General features: G+C 38.6%; 3 protein-coding genes across 4 annotated transcripts; 2 read left to right on the plus strand and 1 right to left on the minus strand.

The window, feature by feature from the left end:
* Positions 1–792: 792 nt before the first annotated feature.
* On the plus strand, positions 793–4,323 carry ube2ib (ubiquitin-conjugating enzyme E2Ib). 2 transcript variants are annotated; one of them, XM_056738939.1, is made up of 7 exons: positions 793–940; positions 1,659–1,735; positions 1,868–1,951; positions 2,034–2,106; positions 2,192–2,301; positions 2,710–2,789; positions 3,562–4,323. In XM_056738939.1, exons 2-7 carry the CDS (start codon positions 1,670–1,672, stop codon positions 3,620–3,622), a joined length of 474 nt encoding a protein of 157 aa, XP_056594917.1. In that variant the 5' UTR covers positions 793–940; positions 1,659–1,669; the 3' UTR covers positions 3,623–4,323. The 2 variants fall into 2 exon arrangements, with proteins under 2 accessions (XP_056594917.1, XP_056594918.1); XM_056738940.1 differs by having other exon boundaries at positions 807–940; positions 1,628–1,735.
* Positions 4,324–4,388: 65 nt separating this feature from the next.
* LOC130412828 (interleukin-4 receptor subunit alpha) lies at positions 4,389–8,230 on the minus strand. The gene is made up of 9 exons (XM_056737608.1): positions 8,090–8,230; positions 7,469–7,541; positions 7,145–7,262; positions 6,854–7,050; positions 6,653–6,795; positions 6,318–6,474; positions 5,828–5,918; positions 5,679–5,745; positions 4,389–5,104 (listed from the first exon to the last, which is right to left on the minus strand). Exons 1-9 carry the CDS (start codon positions 8,102–8,104, stop codon positions 4,841–4,843), a joined length of 1,125 nt encoding a protein of 374 aa, XP_056593586.1. The 5' UTR covers positions 8,105–8,230; the 3' UTR covers positions 4,389–4,840.
* Positions 8,231–11,210: 2,980 nt separating this feature from the next.
* Positions 11,211–18,471, plus strand: cog7 (component of oligomeric golgi complex 7). The gene is made up of 18 exons (XM_056739042.1): positions 11,211–11,488; positions 11,646–11,831; positions 12,022–12,170; positions 12,373–12,489; positions 12,576–12,744; positions 13,235–13,317; positions 13,648–13,770; positions 13,848–14,046; positions 14,726–14,853; positions 14,930–15,084; positions 15,172–15,288; positions 15,362–15,427; positions 15,701–15,881; positions 15,961–16,101; positions 16,201–16,284; positions 17,195–17,309; positions 17,394–17,537; positions 17,856–18,471. The coding sequence occupies exons 2-18, from the start codon at positions 11,666–11,668 to the stop codon at positions 18,020–18,022; spliced, it is 2,304 nt and encodes a 767-aa protein (XP_056595020.1). The 5' UTR covers positions 11,211–11,488; positions 11,646–11,665; the 3' UTR covers positions 18,023–18,471.
* Positions 18,472–19,548: the final 1,077 nt, after the last annotated feature.

Consider the following 19,548-nt stretch of genomic DNA (forward strand, 5'->3'; position numbering starts at 1 on the left):
TGAACAGACATTTTGGGTTAAAAGTAATGATCTGCAGGAGAATGACAAGCAAGTTCATCACTTTAACAGCAGCCTCAAAAACATGATGTCATTCTGGGCTTTGATGTTAATGCTTCCTCAAGCTTAATGGAGTGAAAAATCATTCGAATTTTAGAGTTTAACCCTTTCGTGCAGAGTTTAATCCAGCCTGTCATTAAAGCTACACCATCTGTGCCCATGAGCACCATTTCCATTACAACGATTGCTCTGTGAGCACAAGAGTCAATGGAATTATATATGTGTTGCATCATTCACTTGACAATAACAGAATATTTTTGACCACATTTGATTCATTGACTTATCCATAAGGATTTTATCCATCTTATTTTTTTAATATTTACGTTTGCTGTGGCTCACTGGTAAGAGCATTGCGTTGGTTCGATCCCACATCCTCAAAAAACATTTATAGGATAATGTAATGTAAGTCCCTTTGGATAAATGCCTCTACCAAATGCGTTAATGTAGTTTGACAAGAATATTTGTGGCAAAACCCCCCATAAGAACGCGTGCCTTTTTGCCTTAATTGTATTATTTATTTATTTTTCGTGGATAGATCGATATCGAGGCACGATCCCTTTAAGTGTTAGACGTCTAGGGAAATGCCTGTTGTAAATATCTTTTTACAAGGCGAAGAGCAATATCTCACTTTCCCGAACACACGTCGTCTCTATTTCTAAGCTAAAGCATTTCAGCAAATCGATCTGTTAAACTAACTGCATTTGTATTTGTATAATTAATTCAGAATCTCTTTCAGGCGTTCTTTACGGAGCCTCGCTGGTCCTGATTAGACTGTTTCAGAACCGAATGTGTTTTCGGGAGGGAAACTTCACAGCATTGGTTCTGAGTCAAATACGTTTCGAGTGAGCGGACCCAGAAGTCGTATAACGCTGGGATTCACGAGGTAAGTCGCTTCTCTCGGGACGTGTCAAGCATTTTTGTGTTTCGGTGGCCGGTAAACGGCCGCATCGGTTTTGTTTGGCACCGTTGCTGTGTGAACGCGCGTTCGCGTCAAAGGAAGTCGAGTTTCTTTGTCCTGCGCGCTCATGTACGGCGTTCAAGCGCCGGACTGAATTATAATGTGATGTCATAATGTGAAATTAAAAATCTTGCTATTACTGTCATAAGCAGAATTAAAGACCCTAATGGTCATGATGGGATAATGCCTCCGGTTACTATCGTAACCTCGATTCCCTGTGACATTATAACATTGAGCTAAAACCTTAACTATCATGTTATAACTTGGATGTAAAAACAATCTTGATTATGATGTAATAACGTAACGTCTGTGATGTCATAATAGGAAATGTTTATAATGATATCGAGTTCGTGTGAAGCTCTAAATGGTTCAAAATAATCAGCCAGTTATTAAGAAGCTGTCATTTTTACTGATGATTTGATCAATATTTGCATGAACTTTAGTGTAACATGTATCATGTGGCTCACAGAGATCTAGCTGTTAATGAAAAACAATCTGTATAAAATATACTTGGTCATATTGAATATCTTTTGATAATAACATTATACCTTTTCATAAAGTTTTAGCAGCACAAACTCTGGTCAGAATCAATGAAAATGTATCTGTTTTCAGATTACACATACTTAGACACCTTTCTCCATAGAATTAGTGGTCATGTCTGGCATTGCTCTGAGTCGACTTGCACAAGAGCGTAAAGCATGGAGGAAAGACCATCCATTCGTAAGTAACACGGTCATATACTGACAGCACTTACAGACCCCACAACCTGAAATGAGAACACCTGTTTTCTCCTGTACAAGCTCATATCACTTCTGCTTTATATAAGAATCCCTAACATGTCTGCATCCCCAGGGCTTTGTTGCTGTGCCAACAAAAAACCCAGACGGCACAATGAATCTTATGAACTGGGAATGTGCAATTCCAGGAAAGAAGGGGGTATGGCTGCTCTCTTGGAAGTGTTAAGTTATTCAGCTGTTTGGTATAGCATCATATGACATTTTTATTTATCATTCTCAAGACACCGTGGGAAGGAGGGCTGTTTAAGTTAAGGATGCTATTTAAAGATGACTACCCATCTTCACCCCCAAAATGTGAGTCATTACAAACAGATTTCCACCCCGGTGTGTGAATATAACTGCTGTGGGTCATCACTCACTCCATATCTCTCTTCTGTAGGTAAATTTGAACCTCCACTGTTCCATCCCAATGTGTATCCTTCAGGAACGGTGTGTCTGTCCATTCTGGAGGAAGACAAGGACTGGAGACCTGCCATCACCATTAAACAGGTTCAAAACAATGGTCTAGATTACAAATGGTTCGCTGTCAAACCAGACCTTCGTACATGTCTCTAGGTTTCGTGAACATGGAAAGTTGAGCTAGTGAATTAAGATTTAAACCTAGTTAAGCACATTACATGAATTCTTTGATGGCACTTTTTTGTCGTTTTGGTGCATCTGGTGTTATGACATTGCGTGTGATGTTCTTTAAGTAGATTAAGGTTGGTGCAGATAGTTCAGATAGTGGTTAATGGGGTAATGCTGGAGCGAGAGTTCTTTTAGACACTTTCACACCTTCTGCCTAAGGTTCACAGTGTTACTATTTGCTGTGTAATGTCTTTCAGTTTCATGATTTAGTGGTAGAGTGTTATATTCTTAAAATACTACACTATTATCGTCTTTTCTTGTCTTCTTTAGATCCTGTTGGGGATTCAGGAGCTTCTAAATGAACCAAACATACAGGATCCAGCTCAGGCAGAGGCTTACACTATATATTGGTACGCTTTCACTACATCATTTTTAAGCTCTGAATTTGTATCCTGACCGATTAACAACATGTGAGTATTAACCATTAACTTGTAAGACAAGAGAGTTGAGTTACATCACATTACAATGGAATAGAGTGTCTGTGACCCATTACATTTACGCATTTGGCAGACGCTTTTATCCAAAGTGTCTTACATTGCATCACCCTATACATTTGTTTCTAAGTATGTGCCATCCCCTGGGATCGAACCCACAACCTTGCGTTGTTAACCCAATGAGGTTACCACTGAGCTACAGGAAAGCTGTAGAAATAACATCAGTATGTTTTAAAAGTTTACATAGTATTTACAAGTAGTATATTTGTCACATCATTCACCGGCAACTTTGCGGTAAATTAAGAAAAACCTCCTAAAGTGAACAGTGTGTCAACACAAGTAAGCTCTGTGGTCACAATGGCCTTTCAGTGCTGTATCTATAGCACCAAGCGCGTTTTATTTAAGCCTCTTCCGCTCCTTTAAGCCCCAGAGACACATCATGCTTATTTTAACAACAGCAGTGTAGACACGGTGAGCACTAAACCCTTTGTTTAACTTTATTGAAGGACTTTTTAACTGTTTAATTGATAGTATTCATCAACGTCCATTATATGTGTTAACGGTTCATAGTAACCTTCACACCTGTGCTACATAAGAATGTTGCCTAGAAAAGCAGCGCATACCATTTTGAGACCTTTCTTGAGTAAGCAACAGATGTTTGAGTTATTGACTGTGTCTCTCTTTACAGTCAGAATCGAGTGGAGTATGAGAAAAGAGTTCGTGCACAGGCCAAAAAATTCTCCCCATAATAACCTGACGAGAGACTGGAGGAATGAGAGGTTATGTGGATACTCGTGCTGTCCTCTTGCCGGGACTAAAAGGACTTAAAATATGACATCTGTGCCATCAACCTTACACTTTTACACACTCCTCTTTCCTTTTACTTTCATATTCTCTCCGTTCTGCTCAGTCAGAATGATATCAGAATGATGTCAAATTTCTTTACCCACGTTGAATTCCCATTGAGAAATGACATCTCAGTCTTCGGTCAAAGCAGGCTGTTTTTAGCTCTGTTCAGCTGGTGTGTGAATACACAAACGTGTCATTTTATTATGTTTGTGGGGTTTTCTTCCCACAGCGTGTGTGTGTGTGTTGTGTGTGTGTGCGTGCGTGCGTGTGAGTCTGTGTATGTTCCTGTGTGTGTTTTTGGATGGTTTATTACATTATGTTGGTAGGTAAGACTGTGCTTCATGCTGATATTTCCCCCAGAATGCTGATCTAGGACCGGTTTGCTCTTCATAGGACATGATGTATTTGACCAGTCACGTGGTCTTAGATCTGTCTAGGATTGTCTAATGTTGATATGTCAGTTAAAGTCCAGAACATTTACTCGAGGGAAAAGTGGAACCAGAGTTGGATTCTCTCCAGCATGATGTACGTTTCTTCTCTGTTTGATGGGAACATGTGTTCACAGATTGTGTGTATGTTTAATAAAACTTTCTACAAAATACTCCTTGTGTTCAAATGTTTAAAAGCACACTATAAACAGGAAAAGATGTCTCTACATATTTCAAATATTTTATACACCTAAGTTTATTTATACATTTTCTACAGCTGCATTGATCATTGAAATATTAGGAGTATAACAACACAATGAGTGATAGCAGAAGCTCTTAACAATCTTGTAGAATATCTTTCAAGACAGACAGAAGTATCATTTGCAGAAAATAGCAACAAGGTTAGTAAATATTTAAGGGATTGTGTACGTAGTTGAAAAAGGTCTACAAAATGACATGTTAAGATGTTTCAGTGGTTTTCTCTCTTGTGCTTTGCTTCTGGTGTGTTTTAACTCTTAAATGTGCTAAATAAACTTGTGGTTTTATTATCAAGGGCCTCAGTGCAAGGAATCTTTCGCATGATTTTGTTTTTCAACGCAAAGTTTAATATGTTGTAAGTGATGTCAATAAAATCCTTCTTGCTCAAACGTTGCTTGGTTTTCTAACTTTAAGCGGATTATGTGTGTAATATCACACAGCGTAAGTGTGCAGTGAATGAGAAAGTGTACAGTAGTCTTCACTGCATGTTATGCTTCCTCTCTCTGTTGCCATGACATCACGAATCCAACAGCCCGAGTCGACCTCTGAACCCACAGGAGATTGGGGTGGTGTGGATTCATGCTCTTCTGTCATTTGTTTGGGGGGCGTGTCGTCGTTCTCGGTCACAATGTGGATCTGTAAAGCCTCATCCCCTTGCATGACATCTCTCATCTTACCTGAGAGCAATGAATGGATCTGAAAATAAACAATTATACTTTTGTAAACAAATTCTGTTTTGTTGAAATCTTTTTTAATCAGCTTTCCTGTGGCTCAGTGGTTAGAGTTTGGTGCTAACAATGCCGAGGTTTTTAAAGCATCTGCCAAATGAATAAATGTATTTGATAACTCAAAAGAAATAATTGGGAGTCGGACTTCTGAATATCTTTTTCTAGTACTAAGTACTGTAAAGGTTTATGTCAATGGAAAAACCCGATTCTCTCTGCTGCTGTCTATGGGCTGTGGTGAGATTGCGAGTCTCTAAATGTAATTCTTTGTTGGTGGTGTTTTATGGGTCAGAGGTTATATGACATCAAACCATGCATCTTAAATATAATCAATCTTTACTACTGTGGATGAGAAAAAGGACAGATAATTGAGGGGGAAACCTAAACCAAAGACATTCAAAAACATTTATGAACTAAACTCTCAAAAACCATTAACGGCAAGTTTTTCACTTGACTTTTTTTGCACAGAAATTGAACAGAATTGTGCAGATGAAAGTCATAAGACCAGCGTGCAATCACGTGTGTTTAAGTGAAGATTGTAGTACCTGAAGGTCTCTGTTCCAGTCTCTGAAATACGGGGCCGGTGACGGGACATACTCCTGCTTTCTGCATCTGCCACACAATCATCTCAATCATTCATACTTAACAACAGACAGAAATTTGTCCGGATTATTATTAAAATCATGAGTCTAACCTGGAGTATGAGATACAGAGGAGAAGGACCAGTGACACGGGCATGAGCAGAAGATATGTGTTCATGTGGAAAGAGCTTTCTTTAGAAACTTCTAAAACACACACACAGTTACACAATATCACAACTGTTTGAGTGTTCCAATAGAAAAATGTCAGATGAGATCTCTTTAATATCTCAGTTATTTCTCTTAGGCATCAATGAGATTAAATGTAGAGCAGATGGAGGTTTAGCCTGAAATAAAGAGTGAGAAATCTGACAAACATGGGAGTTTGAGAAGAGATGTCAACGATGTGTCAAACTGATCTCAGATTTGTATCATCTGCAGTCAGAAGTCAACATTATTGAAGATCATATGAACCCAAATCCAGATTGTTTGACCTCTACGATCCTCATTCATTTTAGTCTTGAACAGTTGTCTCGTTTGATTTTATTTGTATTTCTCCTTTTTAAGACAAACATGTGAGTTGATAGTTGAATGAAAAAGTGTCACCTGAGCTCCAGTATAAGGGAGGACTCCATTCACTCCAGACGCCCCTGTAGTACTCTTGATTTGGCTGTGTTCGCACGCGCACTGTGTAATTGGTGTGAGCTTTGAATCTACGCTCCTCCACAAACACCTTCTCATCCCTAACAGTCACCAGATAAGTCTGTAGACACGGCAAGCATACATTTCATATTTAATAACAAAAAAATGTGATCTATCTAGAAAACATAGGAAACTAAAGGACAAGAGATTTAATCATTGAACAAAATGAGCAGGAACATTAAGACCAAATGTCCGGTTGATGTTCATTCTGTAAGAGCAGAAGCACATTTGATTCACACTTCTGCATGTCTGCTGTCTATGCTGAGCTGGTATTGGAGATGCGTTATGATCAAGCGCTTTGGGTTATATCCACTTTGCCACTGCACAACAGCTCCGTCCTTGTTCCAGATCAAAGTCAGATTACACGGAGCCAGCGGACGTACTGCAAAACACACACATCAGTGAGATGAGCAGGTTATGCTCTTTGGTCAGATATCTGCCTTTGACGTGCCGTCCCGCTCTTACCGTGTTCTTAGGCACATAGTCACCATCCAGCACCACTGAGATGTTGTTGCCATGGTAACCGGAACGAAGGGAGATAGAGTAGCTGTCCACATCACTGAAGATGACCGGAGAGAAATCCAACACGCACACCAGAGACTCCTCTCTCACTGTCAGTGTGCAGTTTTCATGTTCGCTACAACCACACACGAGCACAGTCACAACATCAACCAAACACGGCGTTTGTCATTAAACATCTGATGGATGTGAACTGTGAGTCGGATTCTCACCCGAATGAGCTGAACTCTAGTCTATACGCCGACACGTTGCCCGGGAATTCAGAGATGTTGAGAGAGCAGGTTACAGTCGATATATAGTCATTGAGACACTCCAGACGATACTGAGCACCTGAACACATTTTCACACATCACACGTCCACCGTAAGAGACTGTGACTCAATTGGTAGATCACTCAGGGAACATTACACTCTAATAAACAAGTTGCTTTGGATCAAAGTGTCTTCAAAATGCAAAAATGAGAATAATAATGCCTTCTGAGATGTCGCGATGGAATGATAAATAAAGCACAAGGGGAATAGCAGTAGACCTTCTTACTTAATGTGATGAATATATCAGAAACACAGAGTGCTGTGATGAAGAAGAGAATGCAGTGCATGTTGACTCCACCCTGTTAACAACAAATACACACATGTTGGCAAAAGTTCAGACGGAAAACCCCTAAAACCAGCTCCATCAAACATGAGATTATGATGTTGAGTGAATACTCTCCCCTCCATGTGTGTTACTCAAACACCATCAAAACCCCACACACTGAGCCGCCTGAACTATCTGCTCTTGCTGAAAGTGAATGTAAGAGTCTGATGAGAAATGCATCGGCTGATAGATCTAACCTTTTCTTGTGTGGCCGACGGACACCCAAAAATGTGACCCGCACAGAAAACCTCTGTCTAAAAACCCTATTTACATCATGAGATCATTCTGTTTACGAAGACGCAGGAAACGTGTTAATGTTGTAGCTACACAACTGTCCATCAATTTGAAAGTTTTTCATGTGAGTTTCAACATCAAACTATAGCTGCAATTTACATGAAAACACACTATTACACCATGTGAAGTACAGTAAAGTACAGAAGAAAAGTGAGAAACCACAGAAAGAATAAAGAAATAGAACTTGTTTTATGTAAAGATTCAAAGAGTGTGTCACAATGAGCTTACCTGTAGTAGAAGCATCTGCTATACTGATAAAAGATCACTCGTTGTGAAGTCTCTCTCTCTCTCTCTCTCTCTCTCTCTCTCTGTCTCTCTCTGTCTCTCTTTTCTCTCTCTCTCTCTCTCTCAATATCTCTCTCTCTCTCTCTCAATATCTCTCCATCTCTTTCTCTCTCTCTCTCTCTGTCTCTCTTTTCTCTCTCTCTCTCTCTCTCTCTCTCTCTCTCTCTCTCAATATCTCTCCATCTCTCTCTCTCTCTCTCTCTCTCAATATCTCTCCATCTCTTTCTCTCTCTGTCTCTCTTTTCTCTCTCTCTTTTCTCTCTCTCTCTCTCTCGCTCTCTCTCTCTCTCTCTCTCTCTCAATATCTCTCCATCTCTCTCTCCCTCTCTCTCTCTCTCTCTCTCTTTCTCTCTCTCAATATCTCTCCATCTCTCTCTCTCCCTCTCTCTCTCTATCTCTTGGTCTTCCACTCTTTTAATCTTTTAACAGATGTCGTTCCTTTTATCTTCTCCCACATTTTCACACTTGGGCATTTAGATCAGCAAATTTCGGTAACACATTTGAAAGTTTCCTAAGCACCAGCATCACACTTGTGTGTTTCAGAGCGCGAGATGGTTGTGATAGGTGGTGGGTAACTTCAGCTACAGATCCACACTGATATGGGCAAACATTCGTGATGAGAACATGACAATCCACAGCATTAAATCAACATGAAGTCAAGGGTAAGGGTCCTATATTAAAATCCCCTTTCATTGTTTTCATTTGCATGACAACCTCAAATACACAAGTCACAAATATAAAACTTTGTTTTGCAGGGAAATAATCATGATAAAACATTTGATTTCAGACCAGCTGCAGCAAGAGAGCAGTTTCATATCTCATATGAAGAGTTGAGAATATACGTGTGGTTTTATCATTACTATCATCATTTGCGTGAGAAAAATTTGAGGTTAATGTGAAACTTTGCTCTTCTGAACACTGTGAGAATCGTAATAAGACTAAATTTATGAATCATGACAGATTTTGTTGTTTTAAACTATTTTAACACAATGGTCAAAAGATCAAGCTGATTTAAGGGTGTGATCCTCCACCTCTCAGATTAGCAGTAGTTTTGCAATATCTAGATGATATCGGTCTCTTTGAGGCCCGGAGGTTTGTCCTAAAAACCATCTCCGGATGGTGACATCTAATTCTGCCTCATGATAAGTGCTGCTGCCCTGTAGTGTTCTACTTTCAAGTGTGCCCTACAAAGCACCGCAGCATAATGAATATTTTCAGCATTGAGGAAACATTATGGTGTTTTATGACATTATACGCCAAATCTGTGTTTTTTTTTCAAAATAATGATGTGATCTGCTCTGTCAGGTGCCAAGAAATAAAAATAAACTCTCCACATGATTGACTGTAGCTGTGTAGCTGTATTTGTTCATGCACAAATGCGTGTCTTATCTCACTAAAATCATTTACATATTCTGATCAGATTGTTGTGATAACTTAGAACGGATAGTAAACAAAACTCTTAAAAAGAGTCTGAAATTGGTTTCAACAGCTCATTCTTAGAAGGAACACAGAGCACATTATACAGAAAATAGCATTAAGTCTGTATAAAAACAGACGTGTATGCAAAGATAGCAAAACAAACCTGTGTGTGTGTCTATTTGTATTTCAGAGGTCTGATCGGGTCAGTGTCATCACCTCTTATCTCGTGTACAGACAAAGATCATTTGACCACATTTTTTCTACGTTTCTGAACATTTGTAGGTGACGGTGTAGATGAGATTATGGATGTATCTAGAAGATAAGGTCAGGAAGTTTTAAAACATGCATGAAACTAAAGTCATGAAAGGTGAACACAGACTATATTTTCTTATTTGTTTTATCATTGAGTTTCTTAAGACTTTATTATGTCCTATACAAATTGGCCTGGCCTTTAAATTTGCATATAGATAACAAAATGCTCTATTATTATATTACAATTTATTATATAATATTACATTAAATTAAATTAAATTAAATTACATTATGTTATGTTATGTTATGTTATGTTATGTTATGTTATGTTATGTTATGTTATGTTATGTTATATTATATTATATTTAGGGTTGGGAATCGAAAATCAAGGGAATCGGATTGGAAACAAAAGCAATAGAAATAGGATATTTGAGATTAAAATGTGAATTTCTCTTATCAATTCCCATGTGCATTTTTTCAGAAAACTACACGTGTTGCGTGACCTGCTGATATCTCAATAAAAGCCATATGAAAATTAACAACATTTTTACTATAGTAAGCATAGTTTAACTTTAGTATTTGCATTAAAAAGCACAGGAACCCCAAATTAACCACTGTTTCATTATAGTTACTATAGTTTAATGATGTAGTTCAGCTATGGTAATACAAATTGTGGATTTGTGTGTATATTACACAAAATGGTGCTCATATATATTGTTTGGAAACAAGTCAGTAAGCAGGCTCAATGACCATACAGATTGATATCTAAATGTTTTACTTCAACTGTGGAATCAAAACTGGGAATCATTTATAATCTGAATCAATAAAATTTAAACGTTTCCCAACCCTAATCATTATATGATATTATTTTATATTATATTATATTACATTGCAGTTCAATTAACTGCACCAAATTTTGAGACTTGAAGACGTAATTCAATAATTATCCAGCAGGAGGCAGAAATAAGCTACATTTCATATACAGCAGGTGCTCGGTACTTTATGACAGGATTTCATCAAATCATTACATCACCAGGTATGTAACAGCATAAGCAAAACATAATCTTTTTTAATTTACTGTCTCATATTAATGAGAACAATAACATAAATAGGCCTACCGGATTTCTTTCCTTTGTGAGAGTTAAGGATTTGATTTAATTTGATTCTTAATTCTAATAAAAATTCGAAAAGCCTCATGAGATGAAAGTGTATTGGGCATAAAATCATTTTAAATGTGTTTCATTAGCAGCACGAATCAGTATTTTATTTTCGCAGTGCGCATGACATCCACACGAGCAACGTAATAGGCAACACAGCCACGTCACTCAAAAAACATCTCTTGAATATATTCAATGTCGTTACATGATTATTTATATTAACAATAATATAAGCTGTATACCTTAGTAGTTTTCCACGTACAGACGCACAGTGTTTTAGTTTCTGCTTAAAGGTTTTTGTTCGCTAGAAACCCGAAAGCGGAACGTTTGTTCGCCACTTTGGTTTCTCACCGATGCGCATCATGACGAGCCCAACCCGGAAACATTGAGCTCAGAATCTGTTTATTACAATTATTTTCTTAAATCAACGCTGGAGGAAGCGATCGTACTGTTTGAATTATATCTGGTGGTCATGGTTATATCGTTCTCCTGGGCTGTTTATTTTATGTTCGTGGTAAGGCTGGTGTTGGCAAGAATTATGGAATAGACTGGAGCGATTCAGTTAGTTGTATAAGAAATAACTTCGATATATTTCATTGATGTAGATGACAGTAGTCTGGTTTCTTTCTTTCCTTGTTTGTAAGTTGTTCTCTTTGAATCTGGCTCCACAGGGGTTTCAAAGGGGGTGAGAATGGACTTCTCTAAATTCCTAGCAGATGATTTTGATGTGAAGGATTGGGTGAATGGAGCCTTCAAAGTGGTTCAGAAAGATGCACCTGGAAAAACTGACGCGCACGCTTCTACTTTGGTCATGAAGCTGCAGCTGTTTATTCAAGAGGTCAACAACTCCATAGAGGGTGAGGGATGGATTTTGTGTATACTTTCATCTATTAGTAACTCGATAGTTGTTATTAAGCTTCATAACTCTAAGACAAATGATGTCATCATCATATGTCAATGAATCTATATAGGATGAGTGATTTCATTAGATATGTGTATACGTCCCAATGAATTCATTTATAAGTTAAGTTACTCTCTCTCTCTCAGAGAGCAGCATCCAGGCCCTGCAGAATATGCCTCGAGTATTGCGGGACGTTGAGGCTGTGAAGCAGGAGGCTTCGTTTCTGAAGGATCAGATGATTTTGGTTAAAGAGGACATCAAGAGATTTGAACAGGACACTGTGCAGTCTATGAAGGTGCGCTGTTAAATGGATGAACAATATAGTGGTTGCATACCAGCATTTGAAGCCGACATTTGCACATAACCATACATTTAATATATAACACTGTCATATAGGTCCTCTACAAACATTTAAGAAGTGTAAACCAAGTGGTTCTCCACATGATGAAAAGGTGGTGAGGGTGTAATGGCCGTCTGTATGATGTCGTGTTTTGCAGGTGTTGGTAGAGATCGATCAGGTGAAGTCTCGCATGCAGTTAGCAGCAGACGCTCTTCAGGAAGCAGATAAATGGAGCACTCTGAGCGCTGATATCGAGGAGACCTATAAAACACAGGTGGAGTATGTTGAAGTACAGCGTGTATGTTCCAGTGATCAACAGGAAGTTGATGGAGTGGATGTGATGCGTATGTTTGCTCGCAGGACGTAGCTGTGATCAGCAGTAAACTGGCGGCTATGCAGGGTAGTTTGGCCATGTTAGTGGACACTCCGGATTACAGCGAGAAATGTGTTCAGCTGGAAGCTCTGAAGAACAGACTGGAAGCTCTCGCCAGCCCACAGATCGTCGCCACGTTCAACTCGCTGTCTATCGGTGACACGTGCATGATAATACAAATTCACATTTATCACCTGCATCACGATTGTAGGACTGGTTAACAGAATGACGTATGCATGACAGTCCTTGTGATTGTTAAACTGATGTGAGAATAGTTTAGGGGTAAAATAACAAAAGTTCATCAATCAAAACTATTTGTTGCCACCTGCTGGCTAGATTATGACCTGTACTTCATGAGGGATGGTTTATAAGCCACTCTGCTAGACTTCACATGTATGTTGCACAAAAGTAAGCAAACTCATAATTAGGTGTATTTTAAATGAATGTATTTATTCACATTACTTGATTTGAACTCTGTTTATAGTTTTTAGCTACATGGCACATTAGTATAGAATGCTTGTGCAAACATGGATATCATAGCCCAGTTTATTCCCTCTGATTTTACAGCTGAATTGTGTTTTGTTATTTGTGTTTGCATAATGTTAATCATTGTGTGTGTGTGTGTGTGTGTGTGTTTGTGTTTTAGATCAAGCCAAGCTTTTTGTAAGAGTGTTCACAGAAATGGACAGAATGCCACAGTTACTGGCATATTACTACAAATGCCACAAGGTAAAATAAGGCTGATGTTTCCTATCAGACTGTTTTAAATGTCATCATTTATTCACACTGTATATGATCATGTGGAACAAAAAATAGGATATTTTGAGAAATGTCTCTGAACCTTATTGACTACCACCAAATGAACACAAAACCACAATGTTGTTTGGTTATCAGCATTTTTCAAAATATCTTTTGTGTTCTGCAGAAGAAAGAAATTCAAACAGGTTTGGAATGACACAAGGGTAAATAAATGATTTTCAGACGGACAGAATTTTCAGTTTGGGGTGAACTGTCTCTTTAAATCCAGTTGTAGTATGACGTGTGTGTTTGTGTTTTCAGGCAGGGTTGTTATCAGTTTGGGAAAGCATATGTCAGTCAGACGGCCCTCTGAAACAGCAGCTCTCTGAGTTCTACGACACGCTTCTGTCCACATGGCACACACAGTTACAGTGGAGCGGTCAGGTACACTCACACGACTCGTCTGACACCTCTCCAGCTCTGAGGGTCACACACACTCACCAATGTCTCCATGTTTGTAGGTGTTTAGAAACCCCTGCGAGGTGGTCACCGTACTCATGATCCAGACATTAGGGGCGATGTCGCCGTCTATCCCAGAATGCATTGCAGCCGCTTTAAAACGCTGCTCAAGTGAATGTCGCCTCGACATCTTATTGGAACTCCATCAGACGGCGGCGAACTTTGGTCGCAGTCTAGAAGCAGCGATGCAGCCACAGCTCGGTGTGTGAATACTGTTTGTGTCCACATGCACTTGATTTAAACTGCCGTCACACTAGACTTCCATTTATACACATGCGACTGGAGCAGATCGAAGACACAGACGTTTGCATTTTGGCACGTTCCAAAGGTCAAGTTTGGTGAACACTGATTCCGATAAGTTTAGAGATTAGAATCACATTCTGAAGAGTATACGAGTAGTTGACGAACATGTGTCCTGAAGTGTGACATGACAAAATTTAGAAAACAAACGGTTAATTTGACATGATTTCGTATTATTTAATATTTATGTTTATCAAACATCTGAATTTTTAGCGCCAAAGCATTGATTATTTTTATTATTATTCTGTCAGTTTATTTCACAACATATTTATTTACAGCTGCTTTGCTATAAAACGGCTATAAATATATTGGAGAAAAGATTGAATAAAATAAATATATTTGATTCAAATGCTTTAATTGTAAATTTGGTAGTAATTATTGTAGTGAATTCGTTTTTTTGCCGAAAAATTATTTGAATAATCATTTATGGGAATCATTTGGTTTTCACTTCAATGAGAATTTATAGAAACAATATTTATTGACAAAAAAATCCAGTTAAGATTTTGACCTAATTGTGTATTTGAAAATCATATTTTCTTGTGAATGTGTGAGAGTTCTGCTCATTCTCTCTGTGTGTTAGGTGAGTTCAACATGTTGAAGGTTGCAGAGCTGGTGTTGTGTGTGTATTCGCCTTATAAGACTTCTCAAATGCAATATGGAGACCTGGAGGAGACCAATCTGCTGGTCCAGCTCAGCGCTGTTCCACTGGTGAGAAGCTCTTCATATATTTCTGCGTATAATAGAGAAACAATATTTTGCATCTAAGTTTGTCTGTTTATGTTAGGAGCGTGGTGAGGTGTTGGACTGTGTGTTGGAACTCACACACTCTGTGCAGAAGGTCTTTGGTTTGGCAGGCGGCGCTGTGGATCGCTGTGTTAAGTTTACCGACGGTCTGGGTGTGTGTGGGCTGATCAAAGCCCTCCGAGGTCTTTTCAGCAAGTATGAGTCATGCACACATTTATTACGCTTACATTCGAACGCCAACGGGTCACTCACAGTATTGAGCGTGTTTTTGCTCTTTCGCAGATACGTGTCAGATTTTTCTGTCACTCTTCAGTCGATCCGAAAGAAGTACAAATTGGAGGACACGCCCACTTCTGAAGTCTTCACAGAGGATTGGACAGCCTTTCAGAACTCTGTGAGGTGGGTGGAGTTTTGTTTTTGGGGTTTGAGGGTAAGTTCACTTTAAAAAACCTCTTTTTTCTGTGTTTCTCAGGATCATAGCGACCTGTGGAGAACTGCTTAGACAATGTGGAGCTTTTGAACAACAGCTGTCAAACAAGTAAGAGATGAAAACACACTTTAGATGTATTTGTATACGCATCACCCTAAAACATGTGAAACACAAAAGAAGATATTTTGGGAAATGTGCCACACTATGGAACTCAATGGGTTTGAGTGTTGTTGGGTGATTATTTAGAAATATCTTCTCTGCATAAGAGAGGCATACAGCTTTGAAATGACACGGGAAGAACTCCATCTTTTAGGGTCAAGTTTTTTTTGTCTGCATATTTTCTCGGCTTGTGTCACAATTGGACAATGTTTTTTTTATCAGGATCCTTGGGAGGGCGGGACGTTTCCTGTGGGAGGGGTTTAACCCCAGAAGTCTGACCGGCTTACATGAGGGAGTGACTGAGAGGCGGAGCCAAAAGAACCCATGGCAGGAATATAATTACCTTCAGCAAACAAACGCTGCGGAGTATAATAATCTGCTGGAGACGCTGCACTCGCTCAAGGTTTTACTTCTTCATTTGTGTGTCATTGCTGCGTTCTTTCATATTTGTGACAATGAACTCTTTGACGTTTTACGTGCAGGAGAAAGGAACAGGAAACTCAAGCTTACTGGCCGAGACTCGCGCCGCTCTGACGCGTCTGAACCAACAGGCCAATCAGCTCGCGTTTGACTCTGTGTTTCTGCAAATCAAACATCAACTCTGCCGTCTTAACAAACCCGAGGTGCTTGCTCAGTGTTTCACAAACTTCAGGTTGAGTTAGGTGAGCGTTGAGGTTCATCAATGAGGCACTTGTGTCTGACTCTGCATTTGACTTTTCAAGGGTCGCGGCTCTGCTGATTTGAGCGAAACACTAGCTGATGATCTGCCGGCCTTCAGTTTGTCACCACAAGAGTACATCGCTAATGTAAGACAATATTAACATATCCTCAGATGGCAAGAGTTAGTCTATGTTCGTATATGAAGTGAAACATTGTGACTACATTTACATTTAGGCATTTGGCAGATGCTTTAATCCAAAGCGATTTACATTGCTTTTATCCTATTAAATTTATACATAGGTATTTGCAATCCCCAGGGATCGAACCCACAACCTTGTGTTGTTAACGCAATGCTCTTACCACTGAGCTACAGGAAAGCTTGAAAGCTCTTACTAATCACTACAAGACACGCTTAAATGTATACACTTACATGTCGGCATACTCTTGTTCATCTGTACGGCATAGTGACCTAGACTGCTCAAATTATTAATCATCATTATAAACTTTCTGTTGTGAATGGATTATGGGAAAAAAAGAGGATATAAACATGTTTTTTTATGTTTAACCAAAACCAGTTACAGATTGCAGCTATAAAGTCATAAATTAAAGGCACGAAAATGTTTTAATTATTTATAAAAGGATTATACTAGGGATGTCAAATGATTGATCACGATTAATCGCATCCAGAATACAAGTTATACACACGTACACCTTACCTGTAGTTCAGTGTTAAGAGCATTGCATTAATAACGCAAGGTTGTGGGTTCGATCCTAGGGCTTTGCACAAAACATAAGTATAAATGTATAGGATAATGCAATGTAAGTCGATTGAATAAAAGCATCTGCCAAATGCATAAATGCAAATGTAAACATATACATATGAAGAAATGATTACATGTATTAAATCATATTTACCAGTCATTTAAACTACATATAATGTTTTAAAAATGTATTATGTTAACACAAACTTTCATTCTGGATGTGATTAATCCTTTGACAGCCCTAATTTATAGTAAGAATACATATATTCTTGTATGTGTTTGTTTGTGTTTATAGATCGGGCAGTATATCATGTCTTTGCCATTGCATTTGGAGCCGTTTGTGGCTCAGGAGGATCCAGCACTAGAACTTGCTTTACATACCGGCAAACTGCCATACCCACCAGAACAAGGTTATATATCAACACAGTAAACCTGACAGAATTGTGTCACTCGCACACAAATAAGCAAACTTTCTCTGTTTTTTCTTGCTCTAGGTGATGATGTTCCAGAGCTTGAAAACACTGCAGATTATTGGCTGGGGTCTATCGCCAGGGCAACCATGCAGACCTATTGTGATGTCATCCTACAGATTCCAGAGCTGAACCAACATGCAACCAAACAGCTTGCGACGGACATTGGTGACGTCATAATTACATCACTGCACCATTATCCACAATCAATAACTGACACGCAGCACGGGGTAGATTTCTTTAGATTAGATTTTAATAGTGCAGATGGAGGTATGTTTTCTGAAACATGTGGAAATGTTTACTTTATGAAGCACAAATGTTCAATGTTGTGTCATACTTTTGCTCCCCAATCTACAACAACAACAAACGTTGACATAATGATTGTAGAACGCTGAGTATGATGAGTGTGTTATTCACAATCAGTCAATTTTTGATTGTAGCGCTCATCTTTAAAACCCTCTTGCTTTTCTTTGTTTGTCTTTACAGATTACCTGAGTAATGTCATGGATGCGTTGGGCCTACAAACCTCCAGAACCCTGCAGAACATCGTAACTCTTCTTCGTGCCAAACCAGAGGAATATTGGCCAACGGCTAAGCCCCTCCCACGCAGACTGTCGTCCTCCATTGCCAGCATGCGGGGTCTGGAGTACTGATCAAGTCAAATGACTGTATGAGGGCTCTACCGTGTTGCTTATTTCACACCAAACTAAGAAACCAAATCTAAACTTACCAGGCAAACACACGTGTAAATATTTAAATGTCGATTATGTCCTGCATCTTGAATTATTTGAAAAGTTCTTTCATTCCTTTTTAGCTTGAAGAAATGTTTTGGGAGCAAATGCTTTGGCTGGTGTGTGGAGAAAATGGTGTTCGAGGGATCCAGGAATGTTTTATGGGGTCAGGTTTTGTTTAGCATGTGTGCTATTAATCTTTATTTATATGACACATAAAAACATGTGATGGTGGTGATAGGGTGACAATCGCTTCCTGAACTTCTGTTCTTTGCAGAAATGGACTGTTTCATTAAGATTTTAAATCATTTTTGGGATGTTTTCATAACTGTGTGTTTGTTAACAAAATAAACCTGAAGAGGTGCAATGAATTTGACTCTTTATTTGTTTATTTTTTTTATATCATTATACACAAGCGGTTCAGTTCCCAATGAAGACTCAATATTTTTTTAGAAATAAACCCACAAGTTCTCTCATGATAAATGTCTATTTGTGTCTAAATGAAATGTTTCAATCAATAACAGCTGTAACAAGTTTCTTTTCATATTTTAATTCTATATTGTGAAAATAGGAAAAGTTTTTTGTGCAATGGAAAGTTTTGTGCCATAGGTTTCAGATATATCTAAGCCAACATAAGAAAAAGAGGCAGAAATCTCAAATGTGTCTGTCATTAGAATTTCAGAAGAGATCTCACACTGAGCTCACATTTATCAAGTCTGCAATCAAAAGTCAATATTATTGTAGTTATCAATATCGTAAAGGTAAAAACGCACCTGCTCCGGATCTGTTCCACCTATGTGGAATAATCTGCCCGCCGGTACAAGATCTGCAGATTCTGTAGCCATCTTTAAGAAAGGTCTGAAAACACATGTCTTCCGTCAACATCTGACACATCAGTTCTGACTTCTATTTCTTCTCTACTCTTTATAAAAATAAATTGAATTGGTTCTGTACACAGTGTTAGGTTATATTAGACCAGTCTTCTTTTTGGATTGCACTTATGCTTTTGTTGTACTTATGCTTTCCCTATTGCTTCCATTGCCTACCCCACTTGTAAGTCGCTTTGGATAAAAGCGTCTGCTAAATGACTAAATGTAAATGTAATCCAGATCATGTGACCTCTACATCTACAGTTGAAAGAAAAAGTATGTGAACCCTTTGGGCTTACTTGGATTTCTTCATAAATTGGTCATAAAATGTGTTCTGATCTTCATCTAAGTCACAACAATAGAGAAACACAGTCTGCTTAAACTAATACCGCACAAACATTATACGTTTATATGTTTTTATTGAACACAACATGTAAACATTCATAGTGCAGGGTGGAAAAAGTATGTGAACCTTTAGTTTAATAACTGGTTGACCCTCCTTTGGCAGCAATAACCTCAAGCAAACGTTTCCTATAGTTGCAGATCAGACCTGCACAACGGTCAGGAGAAATTTTGGAC

Source organism: Triplophysa dalaica, chromosome 23, assembly GCF_015846415.1.
Source record: "Triplophysa dalaica isolate WHDGS20190420 chromosome 23, ASM1584641v1, whole genome shotgun sequence".
NCBI lineage: Eukaryota > Metazoa > Chordata > Actinopteri > Cypriniformes > Nemacheilidae > Triplophysa > Triplophysa dalaica.